Raw genomic sequence first — 17,500 nt, 5'->3', positions numbered from 1 at the left:
TAGTAGCGTAGCCAATGAAAATACAGGATTTGCATTAGTCCACTAGTTGGGTGATACTAAATAATAATAGTCCATTTTACAGTTGTGTGCTTAGTTGCCTGGCCTATGAATGAAAGTGAGGCTGCAGTTGACCTTGTTTTGATAGGAACCTCAGTGCCTTTCTCATGTAAATTCTTACTAATTAGCATGACAACAACAGCATTAACATACAAAAAGGAGGAAGGTCTGTATCATAACAGGGTCAACACCAGCCTCACTTTCTATTTTAAGTTAAATAGTACATGTACCTTTGTTCCGACTTACCCTATCATCAATAATTGCCGACAAACTAAGATAATCAAAGATCTCTGTACAGTATCTCCACACTGTTATAGAGCCATATTTCTTAAGACATTCATCGTAAAACCCATAAACCTGCAAATATAGAATATACATACACACGTACATTCTAGATGAGGTTAGGAATGGAAGAAATTTAATAAGATACAAAATGAAATAGATGAGAGATAAAATGAGAAAAGATCAGCCAATGCTATCAACAAAGAACATACTGCAATGTGTACATTGTTTGTCAACAATAATTGCTTGTGCAGCTGTAAAACTGAAACCTACCTGTGTTATCTGTCTACTTTCATGGTTCCCTCTTATTAAGGTTATTCTGTCAGGATATCGCACCTTGTGAAAGAAATGGTACGTTAAAAGGTGAGTATATTGGAAACACTTGAAATCATTTTCTATATTTTTGTCACAAAAGACAAAAGTGACCTCCCCGCCAGCAAATAACATATGTCACAATGAATCCTATTCCAAAAAAAAAAGGAGTTGCTTTCCATTCTGATCATGTGAAACTATGGTAGATGTAAAAAGTACTGCATGCATGGTACATGTATGTATAAAGAACTTTCCTCAGGAAAAACCTCACCTTTAATGCCAATAGTAAAAGAAAGGTCTCTACACTGTAAAAGCCTCTGTCCACAAAGTCTCCCATAAAGAGGTAATTGGTATCTGGAACATCACCTCCAACCTACAAACAATGAGATTATGCAAGCATCAATGAAAAAATATGGCTATAAAGAAAAATTTGAACACTCTGTCTTTGCCATTCATGAATGAAAGTTGCCTTGAATCAAAGATAAAATTAATGCCCTAGGTATGTCACAGCAATAATAAAATAACAAATATTTTAATGCAAGTAACATGTCAATAGATTTACCAACATATATCAAATACTTAGAAAACAAACCTTAAAAAGTTCTTTTAAATCATAAAACTGTCCATGGATATCACCACAAACCTGGAAAAAGAATGATCATGACGCTCAACAAAGATGCTCCTCATTTCAAACTTAGCATCTACTGCTAAAATGAATATTTACACCAGTCCCCACAAGTTTGGATGATTGAGGTTTAAAATAAGTTGGTTCAAAAAACAAAAACAAAAAAAGAAGAAATCACCACTTACAGTTACAGGTGAATCCACTTTTTGAACATTCGACTCTTCTACCAGGATTTCCCTGTTTTTAACCAAAAAAAAAATTAATCTCTTGTTTACACTTTTTGGCCCATCAGCACAGGGATTTAGTTTTCTCATCAGTCAGCCAAGAATAAAGTACCGAATATTGAAAGTGCATTGCATAATCAACTATCTCTGAAAATTTGAACATGATATATGGTACCATATATTCTCCAAGCAATGATGCTTTGAAAATCGAAATTTTAATCAATCAAAATGAACATGTACAGTAAGCAATAACTTCAGCAAAGATTCCCTTTTATAATGACCTCAAAAATCTATGAACATTTTATAGCAGTTTGGCAAAAAGTCAGATTATGATTGTCATCTTGTGTACCAGTTGGTACTAGGTTTGTTCAAATGGTAAGCAAAAAAATCCCGAATGGGAAGTTTAGTTGGGATAGGCGTGCACCATTTGCAAAATTCGTTCACGTTTACCAAGAGAGTCCAGAGGGAGGCAAAATCATGCAGGAATGAAAATGGTAAACACATTTTCCGCTTCGGAATTTTGGCCTAACTTTCGAGAAATCCCGTTTTCTCCGGAAATTTTCTGTTTGGGAAGACCAAAATAGGCTTACCATTTACATTCCAACCGAAATTTCCGGATTTTTTTGGTAAATGGTAGACAACCTGTAATTCTAACAGTATCCCTGATATTGATAAATCTTATCCTGAATATACATGTAAATTAATGGATAATCAAAATAATGCACCTATCAATGTCTTGCATCAACAAGGAAGTGCTGGCATGTACAGGCTGCTGTGCTTTTAAAATGATACATCCATGCAAAATTTTGAGCCAAATAACTAAACACTTAACCCAGACAATTTTACTGGGGGCATCCTAGGGCATTTGAGGTGTCAATGTGTTAGGCAGTCAAAAAAAAAAATGTCCCCTCCATAATCCACTGACTCCTGGGAGTGAGACTTGACAGACTATTTTAACCTAATGACTCCCAGGGGCTCCCCAGTGACAAGTAAAATCGTCTGGCGTTAGACAGAGTAAAATACTACTCGTCATCTGGGGTCATCCTAGGGTGTTTGAGGTGTCAATGGGTTAAATAGTAATCATCTCTTAGATCTATTTATTTGCAGATTCACACCATTTTATTTGTTTCAGCAACCTTAACAAAGAGAACCATTACACATTTGACCCAACGTCTAGGGCATTCTTGATAAAAGAAGCAGGAAAGTAAGGCTTGGAAACTTAAGTTAAACATGTCAGTAAATGTTACACACATGTACTAAGAGAGGTCAATGAAGCAAAAAAGGAACCCCCAATGAGAGGGCTTACCACGGGTGTCAACACCGATCACACAAAACATACCAGTGCTCGACATTAGTGGTCGTCCGGTTGTCCCACAGGACCAGAAAGTTTAAGGGGTGACTAGATTTTGGTAAAATGATATTGCTCAAAGAAAAGACAATGGACAACCCAGCCAAAATTAGAAAATGAAGTACAAAAGCTTGTCCGTTTTCTATTGTCAATGTCCGATAGTCAGGGTTCTTGTTAAGAGCTGATAACCAGTCATTTTTACCAGCCATTCAAGTTACCAGCTTTTCTCTCAGCAATGACGTCAGCAGAAAGTTGAAATAGTGCAATAAAGGTGAAATGTTTGCATTGATAACCAGTCAAATTCAAGCCCTTCATGGTGCAAATTTTTCAATGATATGCAAGTTTTGCTTCTGCTTCTAACAATCTCCAATTTTTTCATGTACATTATTAAGTAACCAAATGATTTTTCTCATGCAATTTGGAATAAATAAGCACTTGCAAATTTTTTGACTAAAAATTGTACTCACCCAAATTTTGTGCATCTTTGAAAAAATGTCCTCATACTTATTTATTCCAAATTGCACTCGAAATCATATGATTACCTATACAAACTGGCTGCTAACTTCAGATTTAATTGAAACCCCGGCAAGTCATCTTAAATTAACCCTTCTCCTCCTGAGAGCGTCACTTAGAGAATTTAGTAGTTTCTACTTCTTCCTTTCATGTGCGGACCTTGTTATATTGAGTTTTTGATCTTGCACCGGTTCCTTTCAAAGTAATCCAGCAGACTGTTGGCTTGCAAACACTGTTCCGACACTTGTCAATTACTGGTCAGGCCCCAGTTGTATGAACAGTCGATAGCGCTATCCACTGAATAACTGAATTGGTTTTGCTAGTGTTTATCCGCTGGATAGTGATTCACCCGGTGGATACCATTATCCACCTTTTGAACAACCAAGATCAGGTTTGAAGTAACCCATTCTTCCGAGCAGTCGACAGTTGATGTCACCAAAAAGGCCGTCATCACAGGTTTTCACTTTCGTGTGATGGATTGGTCAAATGTAAGAACAGTCAAGTTGATAATAGTCAAGTATTATTACACTACCTAAAAAGCGGACAAACCTGGCTTTTGCACACAACTGTTTCACTTCCTTCTCAGTTATGAGCTCGCACCGCCTCAGCTTTTCAATTTGCCTGAAGGAAAAACGTTTTTTGCCATTACACCCACACAGCTACATGTAGAAAATAGTGATTTCCTTTAGTTGTCAATTTGAAAAAATCTTGAGAGAAAACCCTAAACCGGTTAACGAGTTCTCAGATATAACGGAACTGAAGATAAACAATGCGATCTCAGCAGATTTTCATAGACTAAATAATACACTTACCGGTCCAAATCGCTGCAGTCCGTCATTTTTATTCTTGAAATCGATTTAATGTCCCCTAAATGACTTTAAAACAGTTCTACTTTATTTTCCACCAATAGGAAACTTAAGCTTGATTCTCTCAATTCTCAAATCAGACTGATACTTTTCAATTCACGTCAGACGATTGAGGTCGAAACGAAAGAGTCTCAAACGTTTCAACACAAAAGGCAAACTGTCTTCGCAAGCGAGAACGACAACTTACACTATTTATCTTACGTCGATGAGTTAAATGATCTCAAACGCTAAACGATGTCAAATTTCGAGGATTTATGAAACGGTGTCATTTCCCACAGCCGCCATGTTAAGTGCTGCTGTAAGGCGCGTAATCTATGTCACGTGGGAATTACGAACATGTGTGAAAGAGGCGTAGGGCTTGGCGCGGAATCGTTACCAAAAATGCGGAAATGGTTTTAACCAGGCTTAGCTACATAATTCACTTGCTCTAAGCGTGCAGCTCACAGGGCGGTGCATTTAAGTGTCGAACAAATGAACACACCTGTGGAAAAAATTCCAACTAGAGGAAGGAAGCGAGTTGGCCATTTACAAACCGCGGTGGAGTTGGTCCACGCTGTGTGCAAATATATGATACTAGTAGGCCCAAGGGAAAGACGTGACATTTCAATAAAGAAACAGACCACACTCTTGATTACAAAGTAGCTCAGAATCATACACTTACTTCCACTGTCCGATGGTGGAGTGGCGGTGAATTATCATGATTAACTAAAAATGACGACGAAACTAGATCCAAACCTTGCTGGCTTTTAATTTGAAGCTTTTATTTACAGAGAATATTGCGTTGCCTTGGCCGGAGCACGACAACGTCAATACACAATACTGATATAGTGGTTTTTTTTTCTTACATGTCGAAAATGGCTTATCACAATGTCACACAGTGACTTCAGTTCGTCTCATACACTCAGGGGCCGCGGAGTACGTTTGAAAGTGGTTTTGGGAGGGGTGGGTAGGTTTTGGCCTGGATCACGAAACTGTGAGGGCAGGAGGGAGACGTTTAGGAGAAAACTGTGGGAGTCCCCCAGCCCCTGCCTCTCCTCGGCCCCTGACACTTATTTTAAAACTTTTGATACGGCATGTGCCAAAGACAAGAATGGTAACAGACAACGAGGTGAGGTCGATCATGATTTTCATAAAGGAAACCTTGAAGATGTCCTTAAATTAAGTAGCATATCGCGCCGTTTAATTACAGAAGCGGTGCTTATTAAACAAGCTTACCAACCAACAGATTCGAAGGTAAAAGTCGCACATGTACAGCCGCCAATAATTTTAACAAATGGTCTTGAAAGCAGCACGCTAACAATAATCTTGAAAAACAAAACGACAGTGATAGGTTCCTAACCTGACATATGTTGTTTTGCTTCTAAAGGTTTTAATCAAATAAATTGTTGACCATTTCAAACTGAATGACACAAGTAAATAATATATTAAAGGTTAAAAAATATATATGTAAAAATGCTCGCTTGGTGATACTTAAACAACTAAAATTTCAAAAAGTATACAAACTCAAAAAAAAACTCTTGATTGGGAGCCGATTCAAATTAATTTCTGGCACCCTCGCGTAAACTCCCACCAAGTCAAATAGTGTTTTGAAAACAATTACATAATCGCCTTCGCACAGCAAAGTAGTTTACCAAATGAATTTACTATCAAAGGGTAATTTGTAGCATTAGAAATCACAACAAATCCATCAGTGCGTGTATTCTGTTTCATTGCAGTGTAGCCCAGTGGTTAGGGCGCTTGCCTTGAGATCCGGAGATGCCGGGTTCAAGACCCGCTCTGACCACTCGTTGAATTTGTTCCTGGCAGTCCCTGGTTCAACTTCCCAGCTGCACTTGTAAATAGCCAACTGGTTTGCCTCCGGCCAGTTGGGATTCTTAACAGTTGTTGTTGTTGTGTTCTGTTCTTTCGTTGATTGTTTCATTGGCCCTGAAAAGCCCCTATGGGGAGCAGTCAATTAAGTAAGTATGTATTGTTCGGGCCCATTCATGTCTGTGACTAACACTCAAACGGATTTCCTGGGACTTCTAGTGCGAAAGATCTAAAAAATCACCCTCTGATGATCGTTGATTCTGTCCTTTACCAAGTGCAGTGCTGCCAAGCTAGTTCTGGATTCTGATTGGGCTGGTAGTCAAAAGTCAGACCGGATCAACTCGGATCGAGCGAAAAACTGTTTTTTAAGCCAAAACTATTCGACGTTTGCGCCGATTTCACCAAGATTAGTTTAGTTATCATTCTATTGGTAACCGGTCGTTTCGATCGAAGGTCGTTTTGATCGAAGTTCGTTTCGATCGAAACCAAAGGTCAGTTCGATCGAAGGCAAGAGTCAGTTCGATCGAAGAGTAAATGTTTATAAAAACTACAGTTTTGCAAGCGTATAGATAATAAAAGTTCTTGTGTTGTGTAATGTTTGCGCGAAGTAATATGCGCGATCGATCCGTCGATCCGAGGAGAGCGATCCGAATTGATCCGGTCCGATATTCTGATTGGTTTGTGAAGCTTCTTATGCCTGAATTACGATCACCTCGACTAGTTCCCTTGTACAAATAATTTACAGATTAGTGGTAGTGTCTTTTTTTCCAACTTCTATAGCAGTGCCCACGGAGCTTAGCGTAACAGTTTCGTCTCCTTCAGCTGGATTTTGGGGCGCCTCCGGTTCAACACGACATAAACCACACCGTCGGAGGAGGTGAGCGATGCTGAGCTGTCCGAAATTGTCCTTAGGACCAATCACAGCACAGATGGATAAGAAACCGAAGGTGGAATGAAACCAACTGAATACCATAACCAACATCAAGAATTGACCAAGCTGATAGTATACAAGAACAGTTGCCGGCATCATCATCAAACCTACATAACAGAACAAATGAGTGCTTTTTTATTTATTAATTTAATTATTCATTAAAACATAACCCTCAAATTAATAATGATAGAGAAAATGAACTATTTAAAGCAAAAATAACAGCAGCAACAATATTTAATAAAAATAAACAACAACTTAAGTGACTGTTTAAACCATGACAGGATTGGGGAAGGGTGAGGGTGGCGGTATCAATTCCTGCCTGTGCATGCGTTTTAACTCTGATTTATTTGGATCAATCGGTAGGTAAAACGTTGTTGCTAGTGGATTGAATCGACACCGTCGTCAAATGAAAATAAACATGCTTTAACAGTGAACATCCACCGAAACACGGCGGCACCATCATGACATAACGCGTGGTTAATCTTCCGCGCGGCAAGAAGTATATCTGACGTAGTACGGGCTCAAGACAAACTTTGCAGCAAAAACTACAACAATTACATGATAAACGTCAATTTCCCACCCTATTCCCATTTGTCCTTACTCTTATCCTTCCTTAGTTTTTGTCGCTTTACACACACTTGCACCGCATAAATCTGGCATCACATTCATAAGAGCTTTTTTGAAGGCAGCTTTAGACCTGTGTCCCACGTACCCAAGAAAGAGTGAATATTTTTCTACAAAGTTGTACAAAATTCAACACGTCTCCTCCAAAGTCTCGTCCCCAAACAATGAGATTCACAGAGGACAAAAGTACTGTTGTTTTTTTTTCGAAGTGCTACTCCTTAATTAAGCAATTTGTTAATGTATCAAGATTTTCATACCACCCCAACCAAAATAGTCATGCTTTTATCACATGCCACATATTTTAGGGTTAAATATTTGCTCAAACCAAAAGAAGAGCTTCTGAAACACTGTGGTGCTGTGTCTGGAAGAGATAAACATTGCAAAATATAAACAGAGGAATGACACAAATTTTCACCTGTAAGAAATGTTGTTAGCGCTGCCATGGTAACAGCTGATCCAATGTGTACCAGTGAGTAACGCACCCTGCTTTCCCTGTGAGCTTTATCAGGAGCCAGCCTGTAAGCCACACCGTAATGCATGGTGAAGTCAATCGAAAGCCCCACAGCTACTGACATCACAATAGATTCTAATATATTCAACTGCCAGCCTGCTAACACCAGCGATCCAATAGTGATACAAATGATCCCAATGATGGTGATAATGGCATAGATGCTGATAAAGACATTTAGAGTTGTAGTCAGCATGACGACAAATGATACAGCCACAGATATTCCCAATGATGAGAAGGTTCCTTCTGAGAGGCTTCTTTGTAGGGCATAGAAGTCAAACCACCAACTGCCCACCCAGACATTTTGCATTCCACGGGGTGGTTGGGGCATCTCAGTTTTCACCCACGTTTCAACTTTATTATAGAAGCTATCCATAACAGAAAAGGCATTTGTGTATTGTTGTTCGGTATTTATCTTGATCGAAAAGCCTTTAAGGGCTCCGCTCTCGGGATCGAACAGCAACCCGGTGGATGATCTCTGTGCTAATCGCAAAAGACACTTTTCAGCAACCTTTCGTGGGAAAGGAAAGGTAGCATTCTCCCCACAGCAAGCATTAGAGCCAGTTGTACATTTTTGAATTAATGTATTGATGGGACATTGACCTCCACTAAATTCATCAAAAAGTGGCAGTTTCTTGGCAGATGAACACAGTGAATGGAGGAATTTCTGTCCAGCTTCTGTAAAGATGTTACCAAATGACTCATCAAATTCAAGTGTTCCTTTATCGTCAGGGTCAAAGTGGTCACCATTGTCAACAGGTTTGATTCCCCAGATCAACTCTATGTTAATACTTCCACTCTTTTCAAATCTGAAAAAGCTCTTGTACTTTAAGTCATACTTTTCAAGTACATGTGAGGTTGAAAACAATTGAAATTCTTTACTTTCTGGTAAGTTAAGGCCAGGTTTCACAAAGTTAACACACAGAAATCCAGCGGTGAGACAAATGAGAAGGGCTATCCAAAGCCAGTGAAATTTGATAATCAAGAATGGCAAACCACGCCCGAAGATCTTCCAAGTAAATCTGTGAATAGCACTTTTAGCTGCTACTGCTAAGGAGCAAGGAAAATCAATGACTTGAAGAATACAGAAGATTGGCCGTTCTTGAGTGTTGGCATTATCATTGGTGCTTCCTTCTCTGCATTTTGATATGTCTTGTGTGCCTGGTCCAGAAACCTCTGCAGGCTCAACTGAAGGAATATCATCCACGGATTGAACATCATTGTACTTCATAACCCACTTTTCATGCAGTGCCACAACAGCAGGAAAGTATGTTATCATCAGAAGGTAGTTGGTTAAGATGGATGTTCCTGCAAATATTCCAAAACACTTGATGGCAGTAATGGTAGAAGAAGTACCAGCAAAAAATGCCGATGCTGTTGTCAAGCTTGTAACCAGCATAGAAAGAGCTGAATATCGCAAGGTTTTTAATGTCAATTGCATGATGTTTGCTTTGGGGTAGGCAGTCCTGGTTTGCCTCCATATGTCATAGTACACAAATGCATCATCAGCGCCAATGCCCACCAAGAACACTAACGTGAGGACATTTAGAAAAGGGAAAAACTTCATGCCGAAAACAGTGTTGTAAAAGAAGTATGCCAGTCCAATTGCATAAACAATGCAAAAGAGGGCGCAAAAAGTTAGAATAAAGGAGCCAAGGAACAACCACATAATTCCAAACACAACAATCATTGCAAGGGCAGGGAAAATCACCTCAGCCAAAAGCTTTTTGCTGAATTTATCAAACTTAAAGTAACGGAAATTAAATGCTGCCAGTTGCACACCATCTTTAACATGATTGCTGTCCTTTAACTTGTCATACAACTCCTCGAAAAGCTCATCATCACTGGACACAGGCGGTATAGACAGTGTATATTTGAGAAAGGTATTTTGTTTGGTTGTCAAGAACTTATTATCCACAAGAAACTGGAAAATGTTGTACACAGCAGAGTGTCGAATGCAATCTATTGGCACTGATGGGCAGTTTGGGCTGTCAGTCTTATTCAATTGTGGATACTCGCAGTGTTGTGTGAGTGTTTGCTGGATAAAATGAACTGAACACTTCTGTAGCAATGCTTTTACCCTTGACACATCTTCATCAGTTATTTCCTGACATGTTTTGCGGGTGTTGAGTAGGGCAATGTAATTTCCAAGAGACCAGCTGGAGTAACACTGTGGCTCATTATTATTATAATAATGGCTTATGCAGGAAGTGTTAAAATATGGGTTTGAACGCACAATGTCAGCATCCATGGCGCAAATGGTTTTGAGCTTGTTTGTCTCAAACAAGTTTACCGTAGAGTCTGAGGCTTCATACACAAACACCATGTCAGGGTGATCAAATCTGGGAGAAAAAGGAGGTTGAAGAGAATTCTGCAATGACCGTCGTTTCCGCTTATTTTGTACTTGGACTTGAGGAGCTCCTTGTGCTTTCAGAGGTCTCGAAGTCAAAGCAGAATACACATACCGGTAATTTTGATAGGTTATAATCTTGTCACTCAGTTTTGTGCCTCTTGGTTCAAATCCCTATGAAAGTAAAATATAAGGGATGACACTTGTTTGCACAACCACTAACACAAATCTCCCTCCAAAGAATACCTCTCTAAAATGGCTAGTTTTTGTCCCTGTATACCAATAGAGAGCATCCCATACCAACCTCATAACAGTGGCTTGTTAATAAAGTATTGAAAAACGGTGTTAATGAGACCTTGCTTTTATTAATAAGAGTTAAACGTATCACCAATAGATGAGCTTGGGGAAGGTGCCTTGGGTTAGGTGCAGGTATCCATGGCAACCCTGAGAGCGGCAATCCCCCGGCACCGTTACACTGATAAATCATTGGAAATACTTACCAACCCTATATATACTTACCAAAGGTCACATCATGATGACAAGAAAGGGTGGGGGGAGTGGGAGCAAAAAGGCACTGAACAATGGCAAGCAAGGCAGGCAAACAGCGACCAAAAACTTAGCTGGAACGCAACACAAAGGCCCCTGCAAAAAAGCCCATAAATGCAAACCCCTGTGCATGGCCGCCGAGAGCCGTTGCTGACTGCATTGGCTCAAGTTTAACTTAGCCTAAATCAGATTCAGCCACATTCAGAAAATGTGATATGTATGGCATGCCATTGGTCTGTAGGGTACCACATTTGCTGCAATGATGTTGAAGCACATGTCAAGAGCAACCACATTTCTACTACCATTTGTTTCTTTAATGACATGGCATAGATGAAGTGGTTAAAGTCTGTGAGTGGCTAAATCATAAATATTATTATTATTATTATTATTATTATTATTATTATTATTATTATTGTCACTTAGTATTGGCAAATCCAACTTTGTTACCTTGCACCCTTAGCAACACAAGGCTAATATGATGCAGAGAATCTTTGACAATGATTTGAAGATAATGACCTGTCTCCAGCGTAAAGAATATGTGTGAAATATCTTGGTATCTTGATGGAAAGCAATCTTTCTTGCAGATACCATATTGATTATATCTCATTGAAAATAAGCAAAAGTGTTGGGATCATTGCAGGACTTGGGCACTTTGTCCCCGTTTCAACTCTCTCTTTTGACAATTTATCTGCCTTGGGCCAGGCTGCCAATTCCCTTTTGAATAAAATCTTAATCTTACAGAAACATGCACTTCGCCTAAATGTACTTCTCTAACAGTAGAGTGCATGCCAATTTCCATCATTTGACAGCTCTGGAATCCTGCCCCGGCACTTAAAACTGTACTTTAAATCCTCTGCTCTTTTAATGCAAGACGTTACGGACCATTTTGCCCCTCCAAATATCTTCCAAACTATTCATTCGTCCTAACCCGATCCATTCTTATTATACCAGATCCTTAGCTGCAGATCAGTTTTAAATCCAGAGATCTAGACAAGTCAACAACTGTTCTCCTCTCTAGAACTGGTGTGAGAATTTGGAATACGATTCTCCCTAAGATAGGTGACTTAAGTAAACCTCTTTTGAAACGAAAACTGCACAAAATACTCCTGAAGGTTTTGAAGACTGAGGAGGTTTATGTTGATGTGAGCACAATTAATCTTTCTTTCCTTTCTTCCTTACTAGATTCAGATTAAATTGATTCACTTTATTTTGTAACAATTTCTTATTTTGAAATACCAGGGTAGTTTTTTTGTTTTCTTTATTGAGCCTGAGGTTCAATAAAGAAAACAAAAAACAACAACATTATTTCAATATTATGCTCTATTGTTGCCCACCTCGAAAAGCAAGGCAGCTGCCAAAGAAAATTTTCCAGGATTTGGGCTCCTAACATTAAAAGTTAGTAGCCCAAGTCATTTTTCAATGAGCTGGCCACAGTGGAGAGGTTTAACTGTTAAGCAATACAGGACTTTTTCCATGTTTACATAGCCTCATCTAAACACGAGGGGAAGTTGAGACAATTCAAGACAGTTATGCAACCTTAGACGCAGTCAACGGTTTGCATAACTGTCAAGAATTCTCCCAACTCCCCAAGTCCTCTATTGCTTTTATAATAATATTTCTCATAACATAATTCGACAAATGAAGGAAAATGCTGTTTTTTTACTTCTTGATTGAAACAGATTTTCTTAACCCATTGACTCCCAGGGGTTTCCCATTGACGAGTAACATCGTCTGGCGTTAGACAGTGAGAGTAAAATACTAAGTCTGGCCAGTTTAGGCCAGTTTGGACGTCAAATAATACATGGTCTATTCCTAACAGCCAATCAAAACACACGTCTGACAACAAATTAATGACCAATCAAAATTCCTGTGCCGTTTTTACAGACTCTCATCTAAACACAGCTATTGACCAATGACAGTGCATGTACTATCCTAATTATGTTACAATGTGAATTTGTAAATGGTTGTTTCTTTTGTGATTTATCATGATTTGCACATTGAACCCATTGTATCCTGGGAGTGACTTGAATTTTACCCTGTCTGACACCACACAATTTTACACGTGAGTGGAGGACCGTTCAGGAATCAAACGGTTAAGGACATTTTCAGAGGAGAAACCATCAACTCTGCCTTGTAACTGATATTTGTTTAAAGCCATTAATTTGGCACATTCAACTCACATTAAATCAACTTTTCTTTAGGAATAAGGGAGGGCCAGAATACAACTGAGAGCAGAATACAGAACCAACAAACTCAATGCACATAATACTACTAATATCATTAAGGTGACAAGTCTTGGAATCAGAATGAGGACACACTGGTATCAACTTTACTCCCTGAGAGCCAAGATAACTTTAAAGGGGAGGGGAAGTGTGGGGTTTTAAGGTATGGCCAAAAAGGTGCGAGGCTCTCAGAAAAAAAAGGGGGACTGCACGTAGTCTAACTAACTTATCACCCAGTGAATGAATGAAGAATGAAGCTTTATTTAATCTCGGGATTGATGAGGTTGATTAGACCTCTAGCAAAAAAAATATGCTAATAAGCGGAGAGAAATAAAGAAACGGAAATCCAAAAACTATTACATGACACAGCTATATACAATAAAAAGCCCAATTACTCAAAAGAACATAGATATTATATAGAATTAGCTAAAACCTTAGCTGTCTGACTGCTTTTTTAAAGGCTTTTTTAAACATGTCACTCTGTGAACTGTGGATGTATTGGCCAAAATCCCCTGACAGTTGGCAGAATGTATAACAGGAAACTTACTTTTGTGGGCTCGTTAAAACTAGGCAACGGTTTTGCTCCTAGTGCTGGTAGAACTGAAACCATTGTAAGTGCTATACAAGTGATCGGGATGAGAATAGCCAAGCACAGGGCAATCAAGTCATGCCTGGTAAACCTAGTAAAAAAATAAAATGATCACTTTCTTCATGATGAACAGTCCTGTTTTACTGTTAGACAACTGTTGGATAACAGCAGAGTGTCCATGAGTATGCAGTTCTCAAATAGTATTGGCCAGGTTTGGTGTATTGGTTGGTTTGGTGAAAGGATACATGCTTGCCGATCTTCTGTTGGCCGGCTGTTGATGGTCTGTCAGCAAAGTAATTCGACTTGAGCTTGGCTTCTATAGGAGGACTTTGTTGCACCAGCAGACTAAGTGGACAAGTCAATGAATGCTTTACTACTTAAAGGTAATTCCCTTGACAATGATGTACTATCCAGATTTTTGCCAAACTTGGAACAACTGACATTCATGCACAGGACAGGACATTTAAAAAATGCAATTAAAAAAATGGGGTCAACGTGCTTGCTTTCATGCTGCGTGCCCTTTATTCCAAGAGTTTTTCTCTGATTTATGTGAGAAGCGTTCGAAACTTGATCACCCAGAAAAATTGTTCTTATATTGTAAAAGCTACTGAATATTACTGAAAACTTGAGCCTACTTCTTTGTCCAGCTAAAATCTTTCAGAAAAGTGATTTCAAATTGCTCAATCTTGCAAAGGAATGGAAGCAAATTGGACCGCTACATCATCACCTCACACTCAGTGTCTGGCTCCAAATGCAGTTTCATGTCATTTATATATAAATACTACAACTTCTACCATCCAACTTTTTTTCTCCTTAAAATATGTTTTCCATGTACTTATGACGAGAACATAACACCATTAAAATTGGGGGTCCATTCCTTGACAGATTAAGCTGGGCGTCAATGCAAATCCACCATTTTATCAATGTGCGCAAACTAATGCACACACCAATGGTGCAAGAAATCATGCGCAGTAGGGTTGCACAATGCAAAACCAGGGAATCACCTTAACAAAGTTATTTTTTAACTGTCTTTAATAGATAGTGATGATGATAATTTATTTAAAGTCAAATAACACAGGGAGTGGTCATCTAATTTCCTGAGCCAGAGGCTCATGATAAAAGTGCTTGACAACTCATAGTTTTAGCTATTCCACACAAATTTTGGGAAAGTGATTAATTATTATCGATTACGATCGATTTCAATCGAGTATCGAAAATATCGATTAGGTACGCCCCGTTGAAAGGTGGTTATTTCTCGGGTTAGAAGATTAAATTGTCGTTGAAACATCTCATCTGGAACTTGGATTCTTGCCGAGTTTCCAACGGATGCAATTTCGACAACATTTAATATATATATATATAGATCAAAGTTTGTACCTTAATTTTCGAGAACAACCGAGCTTCAACCTGCCCATTTTTTGTTTTCTTCAAGGAAGCAAGATCTCCCCAGGGTTTCCTCCGTAGAGTTTGGGGTTGGGACCGAGAGGCAGGATTATCACCTGACCAATTGTTGCCGAATCAGTTGCTGTACCTCTGGGCTCAGTTCCGTAATTGACCTCCGATTCCCGTCCCCAGAGTCAATTTTTCTTTGGCCAAGAACACGTACTCTGAACACAGCCGAAAATGCGCGCAACCGCGATAACGGTATATTGAGGTACATTCTGGTTATACTATTGATCTCAGAAGTCCTTTGAAATGATTTTTTTTTTCAACCCGCTTCAAGTACACCAAGGTTGCTGACCAGCGGTTTCCGTTAAAACAATGGGGTTGGTACTTTAAGTAGGGTTATTAAAGTGTATCATAATAGTTTGAAAGTGTTTAAAAATTGTTATATATAAAGGTAAATACCGGTGAATATCCATGTTTATTAAAAACTGAACTACGGATATCACATTTCCAGCATTTTCATTGGCTCGCCGGACACATGTTATCAGCTCATATACCTGCACTACCAAATATGGTCAATGAACACAGCAGCAAATACACAGTTTTGCGGCTCCGAGAAAAAATGGCCAAATAAATTCAACATAAAAGAGTTGTGATGTTGGGTTTTTTAATAAAACAATTATTCTACTCGGGCTTACTGGATATGAAATGATCATAACCAACTCGGCGCTACGCGCCTCGTTGGTTATATATATCATTAATTTCATATCCAGCGTGCCCTCGTAGAATAATTGTTAAATATCCATGTATACCCATGGATATACCCATGGATATACCCATGTATATCCATGTATACACATGTATACCCATGTATATTCACGTACAGTCATGTATATCCATGTATATCCATGTTCATCCTTAAAATACATGGGTATACATGGAAATACATGGGTATACAGAGAGATATATGGGGATAGATGGATATCCATGTATATACTTTGCTATAGGTGCCTATATATGCTGATATATCTCTTTGATATAATTTATGCGCTTTATGATACACTTTAATAACCCTACTAATACCAACAATGGTTTGCGGGGGTGCTCAGTCTCGCGGGCTCAGAAAACCTGTGGTTGTGGTTATTGTTATTTAAGGAGGCTCGAAATAGTTTCTCCTTTTTCAAACAAATAAACATATTCTGTTTTTAGATACAGTTAGGGTAATCATATCAAGACAAAATTTGGCCAGGGTATCGCCCTGGGGACGAGGTTGATTAAGTACCCATCATAGATTTCTCACATGACATTTTCCTCCTAAATAACGTTACCATGGCAACGATATAAGGCATTTCCTTGAGCCTTAAAATCAACAATATTGTCTTTTTTGAAAAAAAACGGGACGGTGAAATCTTCCCATTCAGCATTACCAGATAATGTTAGAAATAATCTCTAAAATATTTAAAATTCAACAAAATCTGTAGGTCAGTTTTTCAGAAAAATAAGTTTTTATGAAAAGTGTCGCTAATTTCTTTTTTAACTACAGAATTTTTTTAAAATTGAAAGACAAACGTTTTAAATTAATCTAAGCTAACATGCAAAAAATGAAAAAAATTCACTGTCCGGAAGCAGAGATATATAAAGCGAGTTAAGTTGCAAAATCAGGAAAAATGAGGGGGTTACAAGATCGGCATTACGCATGCGTCACCCGCTCATTCGAGTGCATGCGCGAGTGAAGCTACAGGCCAACACGATCATGAAACCGTTTGTGTACAATTTTCGTTGTTTTCGTGAGTATGAGATGTCTATTTATATTCCATATGAAGAAAGGTGAGCGAAACTAGCGGTAGCCTGCGTAGCAAGCGTTCCTGTTCGACAGAAGAGTTTCGAACCGATTTTCTGCAAACTGGCCGCGCGAAAGTTGGGGCAAGAGACTGAGGGAACGCTTGCAAGAAGACCCGTCCGCCCACGAACGGGGGCTTCTGATTGGTGCGGCACAGTCACAATGATTGACAGGTGACAAATTCTGGAGCAAAACATTTCTGCTAAGTTCTAACGTACTGTGGATTATCAAACTAGCGAGGAGGTTTGCCTGTAATTTCCAGGAGATTAAGTACGATCCATTTCGTCAACCACTCTGCACCAACAAAATAGCCCGCAAGTCGCACTGAAATCGTCGTTAGTTTTAAACTTAAACCTATTTGAATGGTTTCATGGTCAGCTTTGCTGGATATTTGCATTTAACGGCCTTACTTACTACCCATCGAACTCTGTACGAGTTTATATGTTTCTAAATTTCGTATTTTACGAG

At 38.9% G+C, this 17,500-nt stretch overlaps 2 protein-coding genes across 3 annotated transcripts in view; both read right to left on the bottom strand.

The window, feature by feature from the left end:
- Positions 1 to 4,543, bottom strand: part of LOC138047428 (serine/threonine-protein phosphatase 4 catalytic subunit) — a 14,441-nt gene extending 9,898 nt beyond the window's left edge. Inside the window, exons 1-7 of the mRNA XM_068894274.1 lie at positions 4,174 to 4,543; positions 3,911 to 3,982; positions 1,462 to 1,513; positions 1,244 to 1,294; positions 923 to 1,024; positions 613 to 675; positions 304 to 414 (exon numbers count right to left, since the gene is read on the bottom strand). Of these exons, the coding sequence (XP_068750375.1) occupies positions 304 to 414; positions 613 to 675; positions 923 to 1,024; positions 1,244 to 1,294; positions 1,462 to 1,513; positions 3,911 to 3,982; positions 4,174 to 4,199 (477 nt within the window). The 5' untranslated portion in view covers positions 4,200 to 4,543. The remainder of the gene's footprint in view (positions 1 to 303; positions 415 to 612; positions 676 to 922; positions 1,025 to 1,243; positions 1,295 to 1,461; positions 1,514 to 3,910; positions 3,983 to 4,173) is intronic.
- A 412-nt stretch (positions 4,544 to 4,955) lies between these two features.
- The window catches only part of LOC138047399 (protein dispatched homolog 1-like), a 30,491-nt gene continuing 17,946 nt past the window's right edge, over positions 4,956 to 17,500 (bottom strand). The window contains exons 1-4 of one of the 2 annotated variants that reach the window (XM_068894238.1): positions 15,184 to 15,274; positions 13,765 to 13,897; positions 8,007 to 10,623; positions 4,956 to 7,074 (exon numbers count right to left, since the gene is read on the bottom strand). In XM_068894238.1, coding sequence (XP_068750339.1) covers positions 6,776 to 7,074; positions 8,007 to 10,623; positions 13,765 to 13,897; positions 15,184 to 15,221 — 3,087 coding nt within the window. In that variant the 5' untranslated portion in view covers positions 15,222 to 15,274 and the 3' untranslated portion in view covers positions 4,956 to 6,775. Of the gene's footprint in view, positions 7,075 to 8,006; positions 10,624 to 13,764; positions 13,898 to 15,183; positions 15,275 to 17,500 lie in introns of those variants that run through there. The other variant, XM_068894237.1, reaches the window with a different exon arrangement.

The sequence above is a fragment of the Montipora capricornis genome, chromosome 4 (assembly GCF_036669925.1).
Source record: "Montipora capricornis isolate CH-2021 chromosome 4, ASM3666992v2, whole genome shotgun sequence".
In the NCBI taxonomy this organism is placed as follows: domain Eukaryota; kingdom Metazoa; phylum Cnidaria; class Anthozoa; order Scleractinia; family Acroporidae; genus Montipora; species Montipora capricornis.
Note: the sequence above shows the minus strand (reverse complement) of the source record. Positions and strands in the feature narration are given on the sequence as shown.